The following is a 26,256-nucleotide window of genomic DNA, read 5'->3' on the forward strand; positions in this document are numbered from 1 at the left end:
ATACCACAAGTATGAAATTCCAGGCAGTTATCATTACATAATTATAAAATTTTCTCATTAATTATGCAAATTAAGTCATCATTAACATAATCAATATCTTCCTGTGTTTCTCTCGTTGTCAATTACCAATGTCACAAGCTTTAATTGTCCTATTATTGAATGCAGCTGATTTATAGAATTTCTCCATAAATTATGCAAATTACATCAATATTTGCATAATTGTCACATAATTATATTAAGCATCACGTAAGCTACCTACATACAAAAAATCACGACGATCCGTCAACCGGTTCTTGAGTTATCCCCTTTTGAATATTTTCAAGAATTTATCCCTGCAGTTCCAGAGCAAGCCGCTAGGGGGCCTAAACTCACGTCACTTCTTCCCCAGCACAAGAGCTACCTACCATCTAAATTTCATCACCATAGCATGTCTAGATCATGAGATATCAAAACCGGAAGTTTAGCTGCAGTACCATAACAAGCCGCTAGGGGGTCCAAAATCTAATCATTTTGAGGTCTCATCAAGACCTACCCACCTACCAAGTATCAAGACAATCCATCAAGGCCTTCTTAAGTTATCGTGTTGACAGACACACACACACACACACACACACACACACACATACACGAACGCCCCTGAAAACATAACCTTCTTGGCGAAGGTAATGACCCATCTGAGAAAAGAAGAAGACGAAAAAAAATCATTCACGTCATTACCTGCAAATTAGAAAGCAATAATAGGTATATTAAGCCCTGCTAAGTCTTAAAGGCATCCAATGCAATTTAGGGTGTTAAAGTAATAAGAAATATTCTGGATTTGGAAATTTGTCTAATATTGACAATTACAGCCAACTCTTAGCATGTTTATAGGTGAAGCGTTGAAATGGCCCCCCATATCTCTATATGTACATTTATTAAGAGATTTCCAGCTTAATTAGGGTCTGTGGCCAGCTCATTTTCTTCGTTCTATCGTTATTTGATATTACTTATGGCTTGATTCTCTTATATATGGTAGTAAATAATCGCAGGTAATTATTTTATCACATAGACCAAAATGTTCAAAGAACTGTGAGGGTATTGCTTTATTTACTTACACTCTTTAATTTTTCTTCCCGTTCATAATTCATTTTTTTGTGTGCTGTAAACATAATATCACAATGTTTACCCATGCCTCTCTCCTTTTGGCTTTTTGGGGCGGCGGTAAGATATAAACGCGAGCGCAGACACCAACAAGAATTCGGAGATTTCATACCTCCATGAAATATATATGAGTTTTTCTAAATGTTTTTACACAGTACACTACAATACAAAACAAAATAACACAGTTTTTTTTTGTTTTCAAACACACAGTAGCATCTTTTGGCCTGAATATGGTCATGTAGGCTATTCCAGAGGGAGAACCTCATTAATCAAACGGGGCAGGCGCTGCCTCCACTCCGCACATCTGTTTTCCCTGTCATCTGTTTTCCCGGAAGTTCTGCTGCAGTACCAAGGTCAGACACCAGGAGGCCCATTCGACCTTGGCATTTGGCTTCCTAAGACCTACCAGCATACCAAATACCATCACAATCCATATAGGCGTTCTGAAGTTATACTGACTACAAATGTGCGGAAACACACACACACACACACACACACACACACACACACATACATACATACATACCTCCATACATTCATACACACACACAGACGCGCCAATAACAATACCTCCGTTTTTAATTATGAGACACTGTGCAGCCGGAGGCTACTGTATTGTGTTGGTATTCTGCTGTCATTTCTGTGTTAGCACAGCTGACTACCCGGTATACAATAATCTTTATTTGTAAAATCATGCCCGAAGGATAATTGCTTTCACAGTGAAAGATACTATTCGGTACATATATAGTCTATATGTTGTAAATGATAGACCTAAAAATCGGGACTGACCAGCATTCTTGGAGACACCCTATTTCGCAATGTTCTGCCAAGATTCTCATTGACGGGTAATGGCGCTATAATGATACAGTACCACTGTACTACCGCTGTAGTAGTTCTACTGTTGCGCTTGGGGGTAATTAAGCAAACATAACGGCTGTCAGCAAACATAATGTCCCGCCTCGCAATGTCTTCTTCATTTTAAACATCAAACAAATAATCTATTGACAGTTATCGTACAGTTCAAATGTCGATATTCCTTTCAAACCGGTCATTGGAGCGTAGAAAAAACATATTATCCCTTGGCTAACTCTTGATGCTCGTTCTTGGTTCTGATGTGGCCCTTTGCTTCTTATGCAAATAAAGGGCCCCATCGAGTGATTTTTATGGATGGCATCAATGCACGCATTAATTTTCGCATGATTTCGGACAAATATTTCCCTCTGACAGTGACGAAAATGGGCAACATTTCTGTTGCCATGCCGGAACGTGGACGGCAGATGAAAATGAGGAGACAAAGATATGATTTATTATTTTGTATTTCACTTTAAAGCATCGATGCATTTCATTCCTTTTATATGTAATGTTCCAACTGAATCAAAAACATTTGCAAACATTTGGTTTTCAAAGTTGTTTCATTGACAAATGAATGTTGTAATGATTTGGTAGTAACATTAGCGCAATATGAGGTACTATTTCTTGTTTGCCAATGTTCATGATCACAACATTTGAAATTGTAAGACTCTTGTTCTTTGGCCCGCCTTTTCGCATTTAATATGGCGTCTGTGGATTATTTCACCCATATAATTTACTTGCTGTGGCCTAAATATTAATTGCAACGTTTGACGCCCCACCGGGACAGAAAGAATGTGTTATTATATGTATCAAAGTATCCCCATGTCGTTGTGCATGGTCTCCACTACAGTACCAACATAAAATACGCGTTTCTTTCGAGTAAAGAGGTTGAAGTAGTCTTTTAAGCTTTATTTCGAAACATTAGATCTTTTCTTGGTGTCGTCGTCTTGTGTACTGTCTTCTTGTGTTCTCCAGGCTGCAACAACTCAGTAATTATCCCGCTCCAATGCCTTCGAGATGTCTTAAACACGTGCATCCTCCGTGATGAATGGGCACAGTAATTAAGACGGTCACACGTTGATAAGACATATGCTGATACTTCAGGACTTTATTTGATTCCGAACTTCATTTTCAGTGAGAATACGTTTGCTTTCTGCTTCTCCAAGTTGACGGTGGGCTTCAGTGCAGGTCAAAGAATCTGGCAGGTCGAAGGTAAGCGTGTCTCACGTAATTATCTTGTCAATAATTTTTCGAAAACGGGATCTGTACTGCGTTCCGTGCTCACTATGACGCCATTGACATCATTTAGTCTTCGACTTTATATAAGTTATGTCTTTTGTATATCTCTTAACGTTGCCCGGTAGTTGTGCAGATTGCACTGTTGGTATGTCAGTTGATAGCAGTACCTATCGGTAATGGCGTATTTTGAACTATTTCGTATTTTGCACTATGTACTATTTTGTAGTATGATCAAAAATGAATGATAGATTGTACTGTTCACAACATGTGCTAATATTTGTTTAGCATTTTGATGGGCTTGTGGTCTTGCACAAGGTTAGAGAATAAGCGAAAACATCTTAACACATGTAAAACTATCCTTGAACTCGTCTATACGTACCGTCAATGTCTTTACCTCCATGAAAAATGGAGGTATCGTTTGTGGCGTGTCTGTCTGTGTGTGTGTGTCTGTGTGTGTGTGTCTCTGTTTGTTTGTGTTTCCGCACATTTGTAGTCAACATAACTTTTGGACCTTTGGATGGATTGTAATGATATTTGGTATGTGGGTAGGTGTTGGGTAGGCAAAGGTCAAGGTTAATTTTGGGCCTCCTGGTGGCTGACCTTGGTACTGCAACACAACTTCCGGTTTTTGTATCTTTTGTCCGGGACATGCTATGGTCTTGATATTTAGTTGTAGATAGCTTTTCCTGCCAGTAATAAGCTTGTTCTGGAACTACAGGAGGGTTTCTGGCTAAACCTTTCAGAGCAGAAAAATTCACAAAGGAACGATGTATTTTTATGATTTTTTGGTATGTGGGTAGCTTAGACAGAGATCTAAGTTATTGGATGCAAATTATGCAAATGATGACTCTATTTGCATAATTAATGAAGAAATTGTGTCATATCAGTGTGGCAACGTCTCCCATAGCAGGCTCATCTCAAAATCGGAGTATTATAGAATTCAAGGAGCAACACTAAATTTAAAATGCTTTCCTAGCGAAAGGAGAGCCGACAGCAGAAGGGCAGATACAGTGAGTGACTAAGTGACTAAGCGCCATCTGTGGGCATGCCCAACAAGGGTAAATTCACTTGCATACTCGTCGCTTATAAGACCAAACCTAGAATATGCCAGGACAATAGGAAAACCATAGACTAGTGGTAGAACCAAAAAAGACAAAGATAAACTGAAAAGGATAAAGAATCAAACTGCAAGATTCAGCTGTACAAACAACTATGAAAACGATACTAGTGTCACGGAAATGAAAAGGAAACCTACGTACAGTGGGGTTCACTGGAGGACAGACGAAAAATGTCCAAACTATGCATCATGTAGAATTCTAGAAATTTACAAATAAACGGTATCAAATACCAGCCCAGAAAAGAAGAAATGTCTTCAAATATCAGATATCAAAGAGCGATGACCACTTGCAACTTTCATATCTACTTCAGTGTTCTGTGCAGCAGACAGTATGCCCTTCAGACTGGAACTGATGACCTAAATTGATCATTCGGATATTACAAACATTTCCTCCCTGTGATTATCGTCTCGTCTGATCTTACAATGTTTACTCCGTTGCCATGGTAGATAATTGCGCTGGAACTGATCTCGCTGGTCTCGCTGCTACATAGTTTGACAGGCCGTAAAGACACAAAGGACATCAGTTGATATACATCTGTTGATTTTGAGGGATTGTTTTGTCTTTGTTTCTAATTGTGAAAGAATTATCCATGTGTCTAGGGTTATTAGATACCGAAAAACGAAATTTCTTTCTATAGGTACGTCTTTTTTCCGATGTTAAAAATCGCCCCAGGTGGTAATTACTTAAGAGAAAACATTCTTAAGACTTGCTTTCTTGTAGTAAGGCCACACCGACTTAATTTTATGGATGACATCCACTGCAGACCCCCAAACTAGTGCGCGCGGGCGAATAAAAAAAATTCCGACAAAAAAATTAAAATGCTACTACAATAACCACAGGAATACAAAGCTGGTATTGTGAATTTGCGGCAGTACTTAGCGACGTATACGACAAGTCGCCACATGCTGGCTTTTTGCGGAATTTATGAATCGGTACTGTATGTATGTACTGAGTTAAGCGACGGTCACAACTCGCCGTGCGTGCTTTTTGTCCGTACGTTTCTGTCGTGGCTACGTCTGCTACGTTTTTTCTGCAAACGTAGGGAGGCCGGCCGAAGGAGTACGTCACTCGCACGGTTGCGCAAGGTGTACGTACGTGGTCTGCACGACACGCCTGGCCGTCAGCGGTTGCGTGCATCGTTCGTTGCGCAAGTGGTAAGTGAGTTGTACGTGCTTAAAACGCACGATCTCTGTGCGATTGCTACGTTGCCGCGTACAGGCCGTACCTACACGTGCGGCGTACGCACGGTTTCCTTACTCACTCGCACGTTGTAAGTGCGTGCACCTCCTGTTAACTTCATCATCACTAGCCGCCCTGGTGTCTTCCGCGGCCCGTTTCATTGGCTCTTGTCTGGTAGTCTTCTTCTGAGCCTTCCTGGGCATCTTGGAGACGAGTTGGCAGTCGCCCGTCAAGTCGTCTTTATATACTGTAGAAATCAGGTGCGTTGCACGTGCGGAGCACCTGGTATGGTCATTGAGCAGGTCAACTGGGATGTGAGGAGTAAGCACGGATGACGCGAGCACCGTGCGTGGCACGCACGTGCTTCGTGCGCTGTCCGTACAGCAATTGCACGTGAGAACAGTGAAGTTAGACTCACGGAGTCCGTACGTTGCACGCTCATAGGCTGTACGGGGCACGCGCGTCGCACGTACTCGCACGCACGGGTGGTAATTCCGCAGACCGCACGTAGAAAAAGTTTTACATGCACTTAAAGTTCTACGGCGTGTCTGCGTGCTCCCAAATCCGTAGGATTCCGTACGGAGGCGGTACACACCACGCACGGATGCCCTACGATTGCCCACGTTTTTGCACGTAGACAGCACGCAGAAGCACGTACGGCGGGTTGTGACCGTCGCTTTATTGAGTCGTGCAGCTTCAGCAGCCTGGGTGCCGTCCTCCAAAGTTACCACAGGCTCCGTATTGTCACTAGCTACCATAGACTACCCAGGCCTACAGCCAGGACAGAGCCTCGGAGGGTGGACGTTATCTCTTTTTTTTTTAGAACAGGTGAAAATCAATGCGCGCGCGGATGTCATCCATAAAATTAAGACGGTGTGGCCTAATGTAATAAATTGATATACAAACATGGAATTTTGAAAATAAAAGGCTCTCAAATGCTGCGGGTGATTTCTTTTGTCGCGTTGTAAACAAAAAAATCAGGACACCGTATCATTGAGTGATTATCTCATTCACTCTCTCTTGTGTTATTTTATCCGATAATGGAAGGGTCTGGTGAGGTATTGTCTCGACACATCTTTCTGAGGAATGCAGCTTTACTTGTAAGTCTTCTCGGTATGCAGGTGTAACGCTTGGTGGCCAGCCTAATAATGTGTCAAAATATATTATGTGCCAAAATGCATTATGTACATGTATATCAACAGCTTTGTACTTCTGTAAACACCTTGCCCGTCTGCCAGTATTAATATGCACCACAAAGAGGTGGCTAGACAAGCCCAGTTAACACCTATATGTGGGCTGCCGTATTGTCTACCAATCAAGGTCAGAGTCGGTTATGCGCATAATTAGGATAGCTTTAAAGGCAGGACAGAGCAAAGCGAGTCAGTCAGTTGCTCACGAGGTCTTGCCGGAGTTACGTCAGTTTGGAGAGAGTCAACCGTGTTTTGTTCTGTGTCACCGAACAAGTAAGTCAGACTCTGTAACTTAGTCTCTATAAAAGTACACAACGCAATGTCCAACATTTGAGACCATATTTGTCTAGTGAAATATTGCTTGTATGCGACCTATTAGGACTGACTGACCATGGTGTTTTGTGACTGTTTATTGTAACTGAGAATAAATGCACTATCCGAGAGCAGAATCCAGAATCCGAATCGTGTTTGCTTCCGGCCTTAATAGAACATATTAGAAGCAAAAGGGCTATTTTTACACAGGTTTGTTACTTATCCTGAAGGCCAGGAAATGTATAGACACCATTTGATATCACTCCTTATTTCGTCAAAGAAGAGTCATTTAGATATTTTCTAAATTGTTATAACAAACATCCACGAAACGCAGTTGATTGAATTGTACTACAACAGATGCATTGTACGAGCTGCAATACAAAATGTAACTTCAAAAGCTGATCGTGTGAAGGGGGGGGGGCATGCTCGTTAATCCACGACGGGAATTGCCGACAACGGGCATTTGGCCATAATTGTATGATTTATCTACTAGTAACGTTAGTTCCCTTTAAATTTACCCGAAAGACCCCCGTTGCCATGGCAACGGCCACCAAGACGGACCGCTACGCTTATCTATGGGACTTAGTGTGGAAGTCCCGTTGCCCCCCTCCCGGCCCCCCTTCTGCCGTAAAAAGGCTTACACTAACTCCAAGTAACTCAGAATGAAAGAGTATGTACTAACGATCTCCGTTAAGAAGAAAGAGACGGCCAGAATAGCATATTTGACCAAATAATGAGACCACTAAATGCGTATGGTTCTTGTACGGGGCCTAGCCCTATGGCCGGTGCCGAAGTGCAAAGTTGGCGAAATCTCAGCAACCGTTTAGATTTGTGAGGAGAAATTTGGACACGTATTAGATATTGTCTAGTTTTGTCGTATGAATAAAAAGAAATTCAAGGTCGTTATGAAAAACTTAAACTTTTCTCCAACTCAAAATTTGACTCACCAGAAATTTTCGACTGAATTTTTCCACAGCAGTTGGGTCAGATAGCTGAGGAAGACTGAGTGATTCAGTCAAAAATTTCTGGTGAATCAAATTTTGAGTTGGAGAAAAGTTTAAGTTTTTCATAATGTAATTTACGAACTCAGATGAACTTTCATGCTGAAATTCAAGGTCGATTAAGGCCACAGAACACAATATTAATGGGCGACCCCTGGGGTCTATGACATTGACATTGTATAAAAGTACTATTGTATACAAAACTATAATTATAGGACTCCTCCTCAATCATGCAAATTAAGTCTGTTTTTGCATAATTATGTACACCTCTCTATCTATATACCAAAAACGATGAAAATACGTTGTTCTATCTGGACTTATCGGCGTTCAAAGATTTCGCCAGAAAGTCCCCTGCAGTTCCAGAACAAGCTGCTAGGGGGACTAACCCACACCACTTATTCTTGTCAGGGAAGACTATCTGTCACCAAAAAGTCAAGACCATAGCATGTTCAGAACAAAAGATACAAAAATCGGAGGTTCTGCTGCAGTACCTAGGTCATCCACCAGGAGGCCCATATTTGACCTTGGCCTTTGTCCTCCTAAGACTTACCAGCATACCAAATATCATCACAATCCATAAAGGCGTTCTGAAGTTATGCTGACCACAAAGCTGCGGAAACACAGACACACAGACAGACATGGCCCAAAAACAATACCGTCATTTTTCATGGAGGTTAAAAAGAAAGTAAACAGTAATGTTAACAGTTCTAGGTCCGTCCAGCTGGCTTCAAGACTGGACATCGACCATGTCCACACCACGCAGATGGCTTCTGGGCGTTCATTCTCTACTCGCTATTTTCTGTCTCATCACACCGAGTGGTAAGTCGATCTTTGCAACAATTCAAGCTGAATATGAATAAGTTTAAATTATAATTTCCAACACAAGAAATTGGAAATTTTTTGACTGTGCAACTCTAGTGTTTGTCAAGGAATGGAGTTGTACAGTCGAAAGTGTGGATAAGTCTAATTTCTTGTGTTGAAAATTACAATTCAAACTTACGGCATAATGACGTCCACCAACGTAGATGAACTTTCAAAATAACATGTAATAAAGGTTGATTGTGGGGTATATACTGTCAGAAATACTATAAGAATCAACCAAAGCCGTCTTTTTAACCATATCCATTGTTCATGCAAACGTTATCTCTAGATGTATTGCTAAATAGTACATAAAAAATTCACACATATGCAGATTTTCCTGCTGGATAGCTGAAACCCACCCCATAAAAATTTCCATGGTGTAGGGTAATTTACTTGGATATCAGTAAATCATCAAGCATATCTTTCGAAATCGATAACAAAGTCGTAATCAACAAGCCAATGGGATACCGGTTGGTTGCGACATTGCCACCTAATAAAGATCTGTTTAATATTCACTACCAGCCAGCGTCAGGAACACACTGTGCTCACGCTGGAATGCGTAGCGGGATTTTCCAAACTTAGTCTTAATCTGGAGATTAGAATTGTCTTATCCTAGATCACAGACTGAATATTGGCCGTGGGCCTTAAACTATATGACCTGAGACCACAATGCATCGCCGCTGCAAACACGCACATGGAATTGTGACTTGGCTTTTTTTTAGTTGCCATTGAGGGAGAATGGACGTTGTGGAGCGCATGGTCGGAGTGCAGCGAGACTTGCGGCACGGGCACCGGCAACCGGACTCGCTTTCGCTTTTGTGTCGACTTTACTGATACAGATCCAGACCCCGAGTGTACAGCAGGAGATGCACATGAGACAGGTGCCTGCAACCCTGATGTTCTATGTTCAGGTACGGTCACAACTCCATAAGACGACCGCCAACGAAGACCGATAACTCTGGTCTCCTTGGACAGGTGGTCACTGCAGAAAGGATTCATACTGCTTTTGTCAATGGGAAAATTATCAAGATGTGGTCGAATTTCTTAAGCCAGGTGAACACTAGATAATGGCCCTAAATCGTTTAGAAATGGCCCTCCTAGACATATCCGGACGTGGCAATGGTCACATCTGTCATATATTTGTCATATATTTTCATATATGTTTGTTTCAATCTAACAACAAGACGAAACTATCTCACAAACTTAAGTGGGCACCTGTTTGATCTACACAACATTTCTGACAATGCAAAACTCTCCCTTTACTGAAAGGCTCATCCTCAATTACTGCTGGCTGCAATTCCAAAATAACGATACTTACACAAACTTATATCCAGCAAACCCAACGTTTCTAGCTCTTTCCGACTGAGAATCTCTCCTTGAAAAAGATATAGTAGACGATTATCATTTTCTGATTAAAATAATAATCCCATAGGTGGGGTTGGGGACGTTGGCACACTTTTTGCACTTTTGTCTTACATGTTTGAATTTTTTTATACATGTATATCTATTGTTAAGTGGCGCTGGCAAAATAAGTTGGTCAACTCGAGTGCAGCGCCACTTTGTCTTGTGACTAAAATATAGAAGAAAAAGAACTATCGACGGTGCATATACTTTCATATAGTCATTGTATTCATTACATACCAGATTCTAACTTAAGCTTAATTGCTTGTCATTTGATAATTCTTTACTTACCTAAGGTAGCTGATATTTTCTCTATTGTTTTCAGTGAGCAAAACAGGAGGAAGCCTTGGTGCAGATAATCTTCGTAAGTTTATCTTGTTTTATTCATTATGCATCTTTTCTTTATCACCCACAATAGAAAAAAGCGGAAAAAATGTAGTACATTAAAAGACAAATTATACATATATATATATATAGTTGTGGAAAAATTGGGAGAAGAGAATAAATTACAATATCATACAATTGGAAAAATCCATGCACAGTGTTTTCATGACCTGTCAAAAAGGGATCGTCAAAAAGGTCCTCCATTCGCGTATTTTGACAAAATTCTTTAACATTGCCCAAGTATAGTATTAAAAACAACTCATGTTAATACTTACATTGCAGCTCTACGTCCTTAGTTTAACCTTATTCAGACCGGGCGTTTTTGGGCATGCTGGGACGGGGGGAGTTTCTGATTTTGACCTATAACGTCATCAAACTAGCACAATTTATGAATGTTTAATTATACAAATGATAAATAATTATATCAGATGTATGTTATTAATGTTGAAAAGGAAGTGTAATGTAACATAAAACCCAGAAAATTTTAAGTTTAAACAAACTGCCTGTCAGACACCCGTTCCCATGGCAACATGAAAATTAATTGAATTATCTAATTAATACGAAATTCTTCCCAGATATATCTTAGGAAAAGTCACCAAATTTGGTGTCTCTAGTGAAAGCCGTTGAGGCGCTATCTAAGATATGAAAGTTGGCGCGGGCCTCAAAGCCACCCCCGTCTGAAAAACTATTTTTATTTCCCATAGTGTATCCGACACTTTGTATGTACGGGGACGGCTCTACCTACCGTGGAACAGTACATACTACACAGTCTGGGCTGACATGCCAACGCTGGGACAGTCAATCACCGCACGAGCACAACACCAATGTCACGGATCCTCTCGCGGGACTATACGAGAACTTCTGCAGGAACCCGGATGGATCGTCGCTACCCTGGTGCTACACCACGGACCCGGATGTAACGAGAGACTTTTGCAAAATTTCTACTTGCTGTAAGTTTTAGAAGAAAGACTTTTAGATGAATTTTAAAAGCCAAGTCAAGTCAAGTTATAGCGCAACAATCGCATCGGGTACAATGTATGGCAGATAACACTTAGTAACCATTAACTATTTCTACTGTCTAGTATAATACTTCAATACATGTGTGTATGTTATAATTGAATGTTACATTTCACATTGCTGTGACATGGTTTCTCCTTCGTATAGCATTATGTAAATTTTAGCCTAGCTAAACAGATACAGGGTCGGAGCATGATAAAAGCATGTTCAAAAATTTCTGTACCTGTCCCAGTTAGCGTTATTTCATTCTTACATAACATCATTAGTTTTTTTTCTTTCTCTGATATAGCAAGGACATATCATTACGAAACCTTCAACTTTGTATTTGCAAGCAGAACACTTTCTTTTCTCGCCTTGTATCTTTTTGTGACGGCCCTTCTCAATTTCGAAGCAATGTGCGCTAATTCTCAGCCTTGTAATACTAGTTATAAAGTGACGAAACTTGGTTACTTCCTTGTGGGTGGCCGAACTGTGTGTCTTAACAATTTGTCAGAAAGTCAGCAAGAATTGGGAATTCAGAAACCAGGGAACTGCATACTTTCCGGAAATCTGAAATCTCCTATTCAATTTTTTTCATGCACCAAAGTCGCAGTCGATGAATGCTACGACATTGACGGAGCGAGTAATTACCGGGGTACTGTGGACTTCTCCAAATCGGGCCGAGCTTGCCAGCGTTGGGACAGTCAGACGCCTCACTCACATACAGTGAATAATGATTACTACCCCGATGACGACTTGGTAGAGAACTACTGTAGACACCCCAATGGCGACACTTACCTCTGGTGTTACACACAGGACCCAAGTCAGAGATACGAAGAATGTGCCATTCCCCGATGTGGTATGTGATTGGAACAAGACGGTTATAGTTTATTATTCAATCATTTTTTTTCCTTTTATTTTTGTGTTTATTTACTATAGCACTTGTCATGGACCTTTCGATTATGTCCTCGATGTCAATGTTTATTCACTAGGCGACTCATTACATGTCATATACTTTAAGTAGTAACCTATGTTTATCGTCAATACAGTTAATGGAACAGGTGGAAGTGTTGGTGAAGACGACATTGGTGAGTTTTCTGCTTTCAAATCTAATACCAATAGAGTGGCAGGGCTGATTTCAAAATTTTGAGTCGGAAAGGTATGCTAAGTTCACAAAGTACAACAGTGATGAAAAGAATAATCTAATTTTGCGAAATATTGCAAAACAAATTGGCAGAATTTTGTACGAAAGATAGTAAAGAAGCCTTTGGCTAAAAATACCTACTTTTAACGTGATTTGTCAATGCCCTTTGCATTATGTCGCATTGACATATGACGGTGTTCTATCGATATGTGATGCATGCAAATATTTTTACTTATGACCCACAGTGTATCCAACATTGTGCATGTACGGGGACGGCTCTACTTTCCGTGGAACTGTAAATATCACACAGTCTGGCCTGACATGCCAACGCTGGGACAGCCAATCACCGCACGAGCACAACACCACTGTCTCGTATCCTCTCGCGGGACTGCACGAGAACTACTGCAGGAACCCGGATGAAGCATCACGACCTTGGTGCTACACAACAAACCCAGATGTAACCCGGGAATACTGCGATATTTCAACTTGCTGTAAGTTTAGATATCTCAAACTGTTTCATTACATTGAAAATAAGGAACCGTGGAAATAGTCTCCTATGCAAGGTTGTACAGTTGCATAAGATTTTCTGCCCAAAAATCCTGAATATGCCTTAACAAAATTTAAGGAAATGTACTTAAAAGGTTGTAATGTTGTTCCTTACTGCAGTTGTAGATGAATGCTACGAGGGTGACGGGGCCAGCTACAGGGGCACTGTAAGCTTCACCAAATCGGGACGGGCATGCCAGTACTGGGCCAGAGAAACTCCTCACACGCACGGTTCTCCTGGACTATATCCGAGCGCTGGCCTGGTGGAAAACTACTGCAGAAACCCGGATGGTACAAGTTACCTTTGGTGTTATACGGAGGACCCTGATGTGAGATATGAAGAATGCGTTATTCCTCGATGTGGTATGTGATCAATTTGACTTTACACTAACACCACTTAATCTTTCTGGCTTTTTTAAAAGCTTATTTTCGAGAGTTGTTTCTATGTTTTGCGACCGATTCTGAATTTTCTAAAACGAGGAAAAAGACGTATAGGAAAGCTTTATTCACTTCATTGCCCTTTTTCTTGAACTTTGAGAAAATTGCACTTGTTTAAGCAAAACTGGAAACCTGTATTGGTTCTTGCACAGCATTGCTGTGTTATATGCTATATGCTGTGTAATATGTTATATGACAAAGGACCTTAATGAAATGATTTTGCTTCTGCTAACATTTTAAAATCTCCGGTACGCACACGACTAGCTGGCTCCTTAGTCAATGCCCAAATTTTTGAAGCAGTCTGTGTTTTCAGATAACGAATGGACGCGTTACGGTACTAACTACTTCCGAGTTTACGATGAGGAGTCCAAGACTTACGCCGACGCCAAGGCCGTTTGTGCCGGCGAAGGCGCACTCCTGCCGATCGTGAAAGACTCCGGAACGCGGGACTTTCTCGTCAACCTGAGAGACTCGTCTGGCAGTAGTTTCAACATCTGGATAGGTGTTACAGATCTTGAAGAGGAGGGGGAATTCGTCTGGGACGATGGCAGTCCGCCGGGATGGGAACCAGTTCCCAGCAGCAACGGTGAGAATTGGGACTGCGCGAAACTGACGAGCAATGATGACGATCCCCCAAATAAGCTGGTGTCTGCAAACTGCACTGATACAGAGTTTTACATCTGCGAAAGAAGTAAGTTTGATGATTATGCGTCATTGCATAAAATTTGCGATTAGCAAGCTTTTAACATATGTATGTCTGTTAATATTTTATCATTATTTCTATTATAAGATTAAGCCTATATCTCAATATATCTGTTATGCTATGACAACGCACAAATATGACAAAAGCTGTAGCCTGACAAGTGTAATTTGTTATTCGGATAGGTGTTAACGATCTTGAAAATGATGTAACGGGTTGCAGGAGAGTTGCTATTCGTAGAATAATAGATGCTGTTGAAAATAAGTGAGGACTAGTAGTATGTAGACTTATCAATTTTTTTCCATAGTAACAAGACCGTGTTCTCCAAACCCATGTATCAACAACGGCACGTGTGTCGAGACTGTTCCGTCCGGCTTCCTTTGCAGATGTGGAGAAAACTACAGCGGGACCTATTGCGGTACGTTGTTTTGCTACTAAAATGTAGCTGGCACAACCATCAACTGGCTACCAGCCGTATTCAAAGAAACATTTACGCTTTTGCTCAAAAGACAAAGCTAGGGGATGTAAGCTGTCATGTTAGAAATAAAATTATCATTGGATCCATGTTTAACTTCTTGAATTGAACTAGCAAAATGTGGTAAATAACTCTCGAAAACCTGATTATGGTAATATCCTCCTATATCAGTGATCTATTTTGGCAAGGGCATTAAAATTTGACCTTATACCATATTTCTTTCCCACAGAGAATTTGCACTTGGAACTGTACGGTCTTTCTCATTCAATACAGGTGCCATTAACGGAGGCTGGTCGGCGTGGAGCGTATGGGCGGAGTGCAGCCTGAGTTGTGGGACAGGCACCGGCAGCCAGGCTCGCACACGCAGCTGTGACAACCCCGAGCCCCAATTCGGCGGGAAAAACTGTACAGGGGATGCACAGGAGACGAGACCCTGCAACTCTGATGTTCTATGTTCAGGTACAGTCATAACTCCCCCAAGAGGGGGGACAAGATTAATAAATGGACAATTACCCTATAAAGCACCAAGATGAGGCCACATCACGTTAGCCAGGTGGTCACTAGCTAAGAGCTGCAAATCTTTTTAAAATGATCCACCCGATTGAAATATACGAATTTTATATTCGAATAGGACGATGGGCATATTTGTTATACGTGTCAGTTTTCGTCGTCTTATTACGATTTTTAGTAGTATAATAATTATTCATCTCCACATTAATTGTGTTTTAGCGTTTATGAAATTCTAAAGGTAAAATGCAAGACGTACTAATATACTAAATACAAATTTTTGGGCAATTCCGACCTAAATCAAAGCTGGCTGATGTTTTGTTCTGTTATTTTCAGTTAATAAAACAGGTGGAAGCGTCGGTGCAGATCATCTACGTGAGTTCCTCTTTCTTAATTGTACATCTTACTTCGCTACCTGCACAAAGCAACGCTTGTACAGATTTAATACATAAAGAAAGTTATAGAATGTTTTTGCGAAAGCAACGAAGATAATTAAGGACGTAATAATTTCATTGCAAGAATCAATTCACAACCAAAATAGCGGTATAAGTCGACAAAACATCATAAATGGGGTCTTTCATATACTAGTAGGTAATAATGAGAAACGGTAAATGCTATTACTCGAAACTTTTTATTAGTATTTATATTTAGCACCTGAAGTGTGTGTAAGTAGCCTGTTTTCAATTGCCTTTAGTGTATCCGACACTCTGTATGTACGGGGACGGCTCTACCTACCGTGGAACAGTACATACCACACAGTCTGGCCTGACATGCCAACGCTGGGACAGCCAATCACCGCACGTACACAACACCATCACCACGTATCCTCTCGCGGGACTCGACGAGAACTACTGCAGGAACCCGGATGGATCGTCGCTACCTTGGTGTTACACCACGGACCCGGATGTGACGAGAGACTTTTGCAAAGTTTCTTCTTGCTGTAAGCACAAAAATTACCTTTTCATGAAGTTCATGATGACAAAACTCTTGTTACTTTTAACGTCTTGGCACGGAAGTATTGCTTTGACAGGCTGAACTGTGTATCTTGAGAATTTAACTTAGTGCTAGCAAGATTAAGAGGTCTATTGGTAGAATTTAGATATACGGAAACTGCATAATTTCTGTAAGTTTGAATTATCAGATTTCTTTTTTTCATGCACCACAGTCGAAGTCGATGAATGCTACGACATTAATGGAGCGAGTAATTACCGGGGTACTGTGGACTTCTCCAAATCGGGCCGAGCTTGCCAGCGTTGGGACAGTCAGACGCCTCACTCACACACAGTGAATAATGATTACTACCCCGATGACGACTTGGTAGAGAACTACTGTAGACACCCCAATGGCGACACTTACCTCTGGTGTTACACACAGGACCCAAGTCAGAGATACGAAGAATGTGCCATTCCCCGATGTGGTATGTGATGGGAACAAGACGGTTATAGTTTATTATTCAATCATTTTTTCCTTTAATTTTGGTGTTTATTTACTATAGCACTTGTCGTGGACCTGTCGATTATGTTCTTGATGTCAATGTTTATTCACTAGGCGACTCATTACATACTACAGACTCTACATAGTAACTTGTGTCTACCTTCGATTACAGTTAATGGAACAGGTGGAAGTGTTGGTGAAGACCATATTGGTGAGTTTTCCGTTTACAAAATTACTAATCGTCAACTGTAATACCAATAGAATGGCAGGGCTGATTGCAAAATGCTGAGTTGGGTAAATAATGCTAAGTCTGCACAGTATAACAGTGATGAAAAGAAAAATCAAATTTTGTGAATGTAAATTAAATCTGGGGAATTTTGTAAGAAATATAGTAAAGGAGTCTTTTTGCTTGAAATACTAGTACCTACTTTTAACGTGGTCTGTAAGTTGAGCTTTGCTTTATGTCGCATTGACTTATGGTGTTCTATCGATATGTGATGCATGCAAATATTTTTACTCATGATCCACAGTGTATCCAACATTGTGCATGTACGGTGACGGCTCTACCTACCGTGGAACTGTAAATACAACACAGTCTGGCCTGACATGCCAACGCTGGGGCAGCCAATCACCGCACGTACACAACACCACTGTCTCGTATCCTCTCGCGGGACTGCACGAGAACTATTGCAGGAACCCGGATGGAGCATCGCGACCTTGGTGCTACACAACAAACCCAGATGTAACCCGGGAATACTGCGATATTTCAACTTGCTGTAAGTTTAGATATCTCAAACTGTTTCATTACATTGAAATAAGGAACCGGCAAAATTGTCTTCTATGCAAGGTTGTACAGTTGCATAACATTTCCTGCCCAAAAATCCTGAATATGCCTTAACAAAATTTAAGGAAATGGATTTAAAAGGTTGTAATGTTGGTCGTTTACTGCAGTTGTAGATGAATGCTACGAGGGTGACGGGGCCAGCTACAGGGGCACTGTAAGCTTCACCAAATCGGGACGGGCTTGCCAGTACTGGGCCAGAGAAACTCCTCACACGCACGGTTCTCCTGGACTATATCCGAGCGCTGGCCTGGTGGAAAACTACTGCAGAAACCCGGATGGTACAAGTTACCTTTGGTGTTATACGGAGGACCCTGATGTGAGATATGAAGAATGCGTTATTCCTCGATGTGGTATGTGATCAATTTGACTTTTCACTAACATACCTCAGTTTTCTGGCTGCTTCAAAAGCTTCTTGTTGAGGATCCTTTTTATGAATTTATGATTCTGAATTTTCTAAAAGGAGGAACAAGATACACAGGAAAGTATATATTTATTTCAATGCCCTCTTTCCAGAACATTGAGAAGAATACGCTTGTTTAAGCAAACCAATAAACTTCCATTGGTTCTTGCAAAGCATTGCTGTGCTATATGCTATAATCTGTGTTATATATTTTATGACAAAGGACCTTAATTAAATGATTTTGCTTCTTTCTAATGTTTTAAAGTCTCCGGCACGCACACGACTACTTGGCTCCTTAATCAATGCCCAAATGTTTGAAGCAGTTTGTGTTTTCAGATAACGAATGGACGCGTTACGGTACTAACTACTTCCGAGTTTACGATGAGGACTCCAAGACTTACGCCGACGCCAAGGCCGTTTGTGCCGGCGAAAGCGCACTCCTGCCGATCGTGAAAGACTCCGGAACGCGGGAATTTCTCGTCAACCTGAGAAACTCGTCTGGCAGTAGTTTCAACATCTGGATAGGTGTTACAGATCTTGAAGAGGAGGGGGAATTCGTCTGGGACGATGGCAGTCCGCCGGGATGGGAACCGGTTCCCAGCAGCAACGGTGAGAGTTGGGACTGCGCGAAACTGACGAGCAATGATGACGATCCCCCAAATCAGCTGGTGTCTGTGAATTGCAATGATACAGAGTATTACATCTGCGAAAGAAGTAAGTATGATCATTATGAGTCACTATGTATCTATTTACTCTTTTTCATCCATATTGTACCAAATTATTCGTCTGTTTCCTTTTTTATGTAATATTTTTCTCCGCCTTTTTAGTACGGTTATTTAAAATAACAGCGTACTAATGACAAACGCTGTTGCCTGACAAATGTAATTGTTTGCCTGTGCTTTAAGATAGGTGTTGCGGGCTTTGAAGAGGAGATGTTGCAAGAAAATGCTGAAAGACAAAGAACAATTACTGTTGATAAATATGGCAACTTAAAACTCGCTTAATCACTGCTTGTCACACTTAAATTACTTTTGCCGTAGTAACGAGACCGTGTTCTCCGAACCCATGTATCAACAACGGCACGTGTGTCGAGACTGTTCCGTCCGGCTTCTTATGCAGATGTGGGGAAAACGTCAACGGGACCTATTGTGGTGCGTTCTTCTATAGTCTGGACGCTTTTCTTCTGTCTTTGGTTGGCGTGGAATGTAGGTCTTAACACCAAAGTACATCAAATATTATTGATTTATTTTTTTTATGTAAAACAATTTTTCTGTTGATAGATAAAGTAAAAACAACAACAATAAGAACAACAACTACGTCTACTGTCGGTGAGTTTTCTTTTTTTAACCTTTAATCTTATTTGGATAATCTTATTGCTGTAAATAAGGCCGTAAATAAGTTTGTTGATGTCTATTTTGCTTTGATGGGAAGATGATGATGATGGATGATGAATGGTTTATCAAGAAAAGATATGCGGCATCAGTAAATGTTAAATTTAGGTGGAATTCGGTTGTCACGTTTCATCTTTTGGCTTTGCTTTCAGTGACTCCAACAAATGTAATATCATCAACTGCAGCATCACAAGCAACATCTACAGTTCTGACAGCAGGTAGCAGGTTACCTAAGTAATAGCATAAGGCTATGATATGGGTAGCAACAAGGAAAACGTCGACAGAAAACTTTTAAATCTACTGTTCTTGCACGTAACGAAAAGGGATACAAGAGTTATTTTATTTATCTGTTATTGTATTCCTCTTTGGGTTTGTATATTATCAACATCTAGCTGCTAATAATGTACTGCAATCTGATAGGTGCTCGACACCGGATATCTCATTGTTATTGTTCTCTAAATATTCAGTAAAAAACTTTTGAATGATGAGAAATATGGTAATTTTTTTGCCTGTCTGTATTCATCAAAAAGGAAATTCTTGTATGTCGAAATCTTGTGTTAATGTTTTGTTAATAGAATGTGCACAATGGCCTGTCCTGTCTAAACTAAATAATACATTTTCGTTGCAATCTCAACAACAGCAACATCTACTTCGATTCCCAGTGTGTCTATCGCAGGTGAGTGTGGCCGATTGCTAAATTCCTTGTTTATACGTTTGGTTGTTTGTTGAGAGTGTAAAATTTGCATCATATTTTTCATGCATACCCACGACATCGTAATCGACCCTTCACAGCAGCAACACCGAGAAGTGTGTCTATCACAGGTGAGTGTACTTTATAACTTTCTAGTTTATTTTGTTTGTTTGTTTGTTGCGAGTGTAAAATTTGCATCATATTTTTCATACATAACCACGACATCGCAATCGACCCTTCACAGCAGCAACAGCAAGTCCGACAAGTGTGTCTATCACAGGTGAGTGTACTTTATAACTTTGCAGTTTATTTTGTTTGTTTGTTTGTTTGTTGCGAGTGTGAAATTGTCATCAGGTTTTTTCATATATAATCATTACGTCATAATCGACTCTTAACAGCAGCAATACCGAGTCCGAGCTCGATTCCCACGAGTGTGCCTAGCACAGGTGAATATGGTTCAATTTCAATACTTACTTTCATGTTGAGCGTCATTCCCGTGTCAAAACGATGTAAATTCTATGGTCCAGTAAGGCCCCCATTACACCTAATGGCGCTCTTACGTCTTATTCCGGGTGTACAACACGTAAAATGTGACTTTTTTGATCCCGATGATTGTAGTAATGGCTTTCCATTGTTCTTTGAACTGGTATCAAATAGACGGTATAGTAGCCTGTTAGTCGTTTTGTACATCATGCATAGTCTGAACGCAATTCATCTGTCTTTAGGTCCGCTGTCGGACAATCCGCTTTTCCTGCCTTATTAATGTGGAAAAAAATCTCTGTTGTTTGAACAGATGGGGTGAAAACAACAGCAACAACAACAACACCAACAACAGCCTCATCTACTGTTGGTGAGTTATTTTCCTTATAAACTTTAGTTAGTCTTCGTACAGATACTGGCAGCTTGGTTTTGCATTCTTTCTAGAGGTCTTGTTGGCCTAATTTTCAACTTGACGGGTTGCGTTAAAATGGCACGTGACTATTTCCTGATATCCAACTGGCTACTCTTTTTTTTCTTGCAGCATCAACAGCGGCAACGACGAGTTCCACCTCAATTTCAACGACAGTGTCTGGTACAGGTGAGTCTTAGAAGATCTGTCTTTATTTTGTATCCAAAGTTTCGTAAAACTGTACTTCTCATTTCACGTTTGCACCTTCAATATGAGTGAATATTTTGCGTAACTCAATGTACCAGTAGTAAATTGTAAATAGAATTAATACAATCAATCGCCTCACTTTTCTGTCACAGAGTGTGCCACGGGGTGGGCAGTGTTCCATGGAAAATGTTACAAAGTTTTCACCGAAACATTGACATACAGTCAAGCAAAGCAAGTCTGCAGAGACAACGGTGGAAATCTGGCAATGATCACGAACTCGGAGATTAGCAGTTTCATGAAGACTCTATCAACCGACCACAAGTGGTTTGGGTTAAGTGACGAGGGCACTGAGGGCCAGTTTGTGTGGGAGGACGGAACACGTCTGACATCGACAGGGTTCACTGACTGGTACCCAGGCGAGCCAAACGGTGGAGGTAGTGAGGATTGCGTCCAGTATTGGAGACACAGTTGGAATGACCGTAGCTGCACAGACCAGCTTGGCTTTACATGTGAAGTACAAGGTAATTAATATGCTGGTTACCAAAACAAGACGTTATAATGGTAGCAATGAAATATGTCTTCTACTTTAAGACTTTTAAGAATGCATAAAATGCATCCAATTCATCTTCCTATGTGCTGTCGTAGCTTATGCACATGGATTTATGACTCTCTATTTTAACCTTACAGCAACAACACTAACTTTGCCTCCACCGACTACACTTATAACAGGTTAGTCCCAGAACGTCATTCTTTGTGAGAGAACGTACATATAACAGATGATTGCATCTCCTTTCGTGATAGCTTGCAAATGTTTTAAGAATATTTAGGCATGTACTTATTGAAAATGAGTGATGTCTACTGCTAATACCTGTTTAGAAATCCTATGTTTGTGTAAAACACTAATATTTTCCAAAGCAGAGCCTCCAATGTGATAACAAACTTCTCGACATTTGTGGTGTCTCTAATTATGATCATAAGTCCTTTCTATGCCACTATGTTTGCAGTGATTTGGGATAATATATTTAGGTGTCATGAAAGTTTTATCTTTTACATGTTTTGGCGGTAATTATTCACATCTTTGTGGAGCTCCAGGTATGTTGTTTTTCTGGTAATTAAGGCCTTGGAGGCATGGATTCGTCATGATTCATCCTTGTAACTTCTTTTAAGTATATACTCTAGGTTGGTTTGCGTCCTACTGCTTGACGTATTGATGTAATTTGATCTTGATGGTGATGTATTTGTTGTTGGTCAGATGTGCTTCAAAATGAAAAACTTTTCAAACACCTATCGTTTACATAACCATATTTATACTTACTGTTTTATCTTCCACTGTAAAATCACCTAGATACAATCTACCCCGTTCGCTTTACCGTCGTTGTTGGGATCCCGTGGAACGAGGAGTACAGAAACCCTGCTTCCATGGCCTACCAAGAACTGGTGAACGACACGACTCAATCAGTAAGTCACAGGGAACTTCTAGTCTCCACCAGACTTCTTTTGTAGGCTAAATAATTCGTAGAAATCGGCCGGTCGTCGATGGCAGGCTACCTTCTCTCACCAATTAATACCCTTTTTAGGCCGATTTCTACGATTTATTGAACAGCCTGCAAAAGAAGTCTGCAGAGCTGGTGGAGACTAGGGAACTTCTACTGAAACAGGAGGAAGTTCACCAATAAAATACAATACTTCCTCACACTAACTGCATTTTTAAACGTGCTACCTTTGTTTTTCCTGCAAATGCCAGTAGGTACAGTGCTATTTACTTAGTTCTAATCTATTTCCATTTCTTTGCTTTGTTTTAGGTATCCAAAGCCTTTGCGGCGAATGCAGCGTTCCATAGTGTTATAGTACATGATATCAGGTGTGTGGATAGATGTAATAAATGTAACTGGTAAAAGACATAAACTTAACTTCGTAAAGCTGTTTTAAACAATGTAACACTCAATTTCGTTGCATGTATTCAATCACCATGGAAGGAATTGTCTACCGTAGATGGTTTCAAAAAATTTAATCCAATTGATCATTATTAGATGCATTGTCAGTGTCAAAAGACGATATGCTTTGCTCATGCCCTCCACAGCCCAGGGTCCGTTGTGGTGATTTTCAGTGTTCAGTTCATCGGGGCTCGTCCAAACGAGACGGCCGTGCACGCAAATATGGCTTCGGCACTTGCGGAATCCCTCTTAGTCGTAGCAGGCCACACCGTGAGCCAACTGAGCCTGGGAGGGGGTAAGATTAACATGTGTAAGGCCATGTTAATTTGATTATATGAATGACATCCGCGCGCGCATGAATTTTCGGCCATTTCCAAAAAAAAAAGTTTTCAACCATACTGTAAATCGTGCAAAACAGTTGCTAAAGGAGCAAAAATATACCATAAGTTGCAAGGAAAACATTTAGAAACGATACCAATGTCGTAGAATGCCAAAATTAAAGGAAAAAAGACAAAAATGTAAAGAAATGAATTCGAAGAGTAGATTATTCGCCATAACATATTCTGAGCCATTTGTTCAACCTTCATGACCACGTAGATTTCATAGTGAAAGCAACTTTTTTTTTTTGTAAAACTTTTTTTTTATTCGCACGCGCGCATCAGTTTTGGGGTTCCCAGGGGATGTCATCCATATAATCAAATCAACATGGCCTAAGGGTGACACAGAAGGGGTTAAGGTCTTCCTAACTAATGCGGCATGCACAGCAACGATATTAACATCTGGTGAGCGTTAGAGACGTCATCAACGAGCGATGTGCACTGGTGATGCAGTTCTTGGATCTCACAGACTATGGGGTTGAGGCCATGATTGGTGTAGTCTTCTGTGTCTTACAACTTCCTATTAAACGCATGTTCAACTTAAATGCTTCAGCTTCTTTGAATGTATCTATCTGTTATGCATTAAAAGTTATGTAGTTTACTTGGTTTGTTTTGGATTTTTATCCATCAAAAATGTATGAACAGTTTCTAAGTTCCGATGGGCATTTTTATTTAACAATCGAACACGTCCATACAGAACCGGTTAGAACATAAGGCATACGTTGATATAGAACATGCGCAGGTATCATCAGCGAAGCTACCTTGAGTTATCTAAAGATATCTGGCAATATTTTAACGTTCCCAACTTACCATCATGTTAGGAAAATGTTTAATCTGGTGAATGTTGTCCGTTGACAACCGAGCGCCACTGTATACGAAATTTGGAATACAATTTAAAGTTTAAACGTTTGATCCAACACAAGAGAATGTTCTCACCTAACGCTTTAGAGTAATCACCTTGGGGACTTTTCTCGTGACTTCTCTGAAGTTTGACGTCAACACTAGGACTAGGTATATAGTACAGTCTCACTGCGTCAATCTATTGAAGAATAATATCAGAGTGACTGGTCAAAGCTCTAGATGAAAACAATGTCTTGTGTTTGGTCAAACGTTTGAACTTTAATCATTTAACTACCAACACAGAGATGGAATTGCACGTCGATTTGGACGTAGCTAACCTCGATAAAGTGAATATGTATGTTAGTAACTGTTGGGGATCTTCTACAGCTGAAGGTGGGCTCTGTTCTGGAGTAGCGTGTGCGAATCACTCCATCTGTGTGATCAGTCCAGAGGGAGAACTGCAGTGTACATGCCGACATGGATACAGCGGTGACGGTACAGTCGTGTGTCGAGGTAGGCTTTTGTGTCTAAGTTTGTGTGATTTCTTAACTTCCATGTTCAATTTGTGGTGCAAATCGTTATGAACTTCATCAGCTCGGTAAGTCGGTAAATAAAAAAAAGGCTTTTTTACGCAACTAATTGTTTTATTCAGCCGACGTTTCGGTGACGGTCTGTCACCTTCCTCAGGGCAATTTTAGACTTGATTTTAATAGACAACAATTATGTATACGAGTAGAATGCACATCTGTACGCTTGGGATCGCACTGTAGATACCATTCCCCATAACCGTCTATATATGTATTACTAAATACGTTGCATTTGGAAATGCATTTATAAGCATCGACACCTGTGTTGTGCAATGTGAACCAGTCAGAATTGTTCTGAGGAAGGTGACAGTCGGTAAAAATCGTTTTATCCATTTTATTAAAAACGTTATGTATATGTTAACAACTCCTGAAGTATACATAAACAATGTGTATTCACTTTGAAAATGTTATATCACGTTCTATGCAGACATAGACGAGTGTTCTAATGGTTCGCACACGTGTTCACGGGACGAACTGTGCTTCAACACTGAAGGTTCCTACAGATGTGCCCAGTGCTACCCAGACTTTACCGTACAAGGTGGAGCTGAAACGCCAGCCTCAGCCGTAACGATCTTACGTAGGGTGGGTTTTTTCCTCCGAGCCGAAACAAACATTAACTGTAATGTTGAATATTCAGTTTCCTTCGCGTGGACAGTTTGGAGCGTGGAGGGAAGCGATATCAAACTGCTAAACACCACAAAAAAGCTTAGGACTTCCGCACATGAAGTTGCAGTTCCGAAGAATTTTCTCCCGCTGGGGCTGAACATGCTGAAAGTCATGGTTACAGTTTTGGAGAAGGAGTCAGGGCTTACACTGAACAGAACTCTTGAAAGGTGGGTGAGGATCATCTCCTCCCCGATAGAGGCACAGATTGCAGGAGGATCGGCGAGAAGTGTCAGGTTTGGATCAGCTATAACGTTAGACGCTTCTGTATCTTACGATCCGGACAATATCGTCGAGGACTCAAGGTCATTCAACTTCAGCTGGACCTGCATGATAGAAGAAGGTACCTCAAAAATATGCTACATGCACACAGAGAACACAAGGAAATTACCTAGGGATTAGTTTTATAGAGTAATTATTGACCCACAATACCACCACATCACTCACTCTCTCACTCACTCTCTCCCATACACCACATAAAATGTAACAAATATTTTACAGGTCTCAGTCCGTAAT

General features: G+C 40.7%; 1 protein-coding gene across 1 annotated transcript in view; it reads left to right on the top strand.

Annotated features, from left to right (window-relative positions):
• The first annotated feature begins 8,777 nt into the window (after positions 1-8,777).
• LOC109462231 (polycystic kidney disease protein 1-like 2) overlaps positions 8,778-26,256 on the top strand; it is a 44,970-nt gene continuing 27,491 nt past the window's right edge. Inside the window, exons 1-21 of the mRNA XM_019758767.1 lie at positions 8,778-8,850; positions 9,615-9,803; positions 11,382-11,627; positions 12,287-12,536; positions 13,536-13,726; positions 14,115-14,492; positions 14,809-14,919; positions 15,250-15,435; positions 15,820-15,858; positions 16,178-16,423; positions 16,649-16,900; positions 17,090-17,128; positions 17,869-18,039; positions 18,498-18,831; positions 21,037-21,093; positions 21,265-21,321; positions 21,562-21,773; positions 22,685-22,797; positions 23,142-23,200; positions 23,420-23,568; positions 25,505-26,083. Coding sequence (XP_019614326.1) covers positions 8,778-8,850; positions 9,615-9,803; positions 11,382-11,627; positions 12,287-12,536; positions 13,536-13,726; positions 14,115-14,492; positions 14,809-14,919; positions 15,250-15,435; positions 15,820-15,858; positions 16,178-16,423; positions 16,649-16,900; positions 17,090-17,128; positions 17,869-18,039; positions 18,498-18,831; positions 21,037-21,093; positions 21,265-21,321; positions 21,562-21,773; positions 22,685-22,797; positions 23,142-23,200; positions 23,420-23,568; positions 25,505-26,083 — 3,931 coding nt within the window. The remainder of the gene's footprint in view (positions 8,851-9,614; positions 9,804-11,381; positions 11,628-12,286; positions 12,537-13,535; positions 13,727-14,114; positions 14,493-14,808; positions 14,920-15,249; positions 15,436-15,819; positions 15,859-16,177; positions 16,424-16,648; positions 16,901-17,089; positions 17,129-17,868; positions 18,040-18,497; positions 18,832-21,036; positions 21,094-21,264; positions 21,322-21,561; positions 21,774-22,684; positions 22,798-23,141; positions 23,201-23,419; positions 23,569-25,504; positions 26,084-26,256) is intronic.

This window comes from Branchiostoma belcheri, unplaced genomic scaffold, assembly GCF_001625305.1.
Source record: "Branchiostoma belcheri isolate BF01 breed outbred unplaced genomic scaffold, Haploidv18h27 scaffold114, whole genome shotgun sequence".
Taxonomy (NCBI): domain Eukaryota; kingdom Metazoa; phylum Chordata; class Leptocardii; order Amphioxiformes; family Branchiostomatidae; genus Branchiostoma; species Branchiostoma belcheri.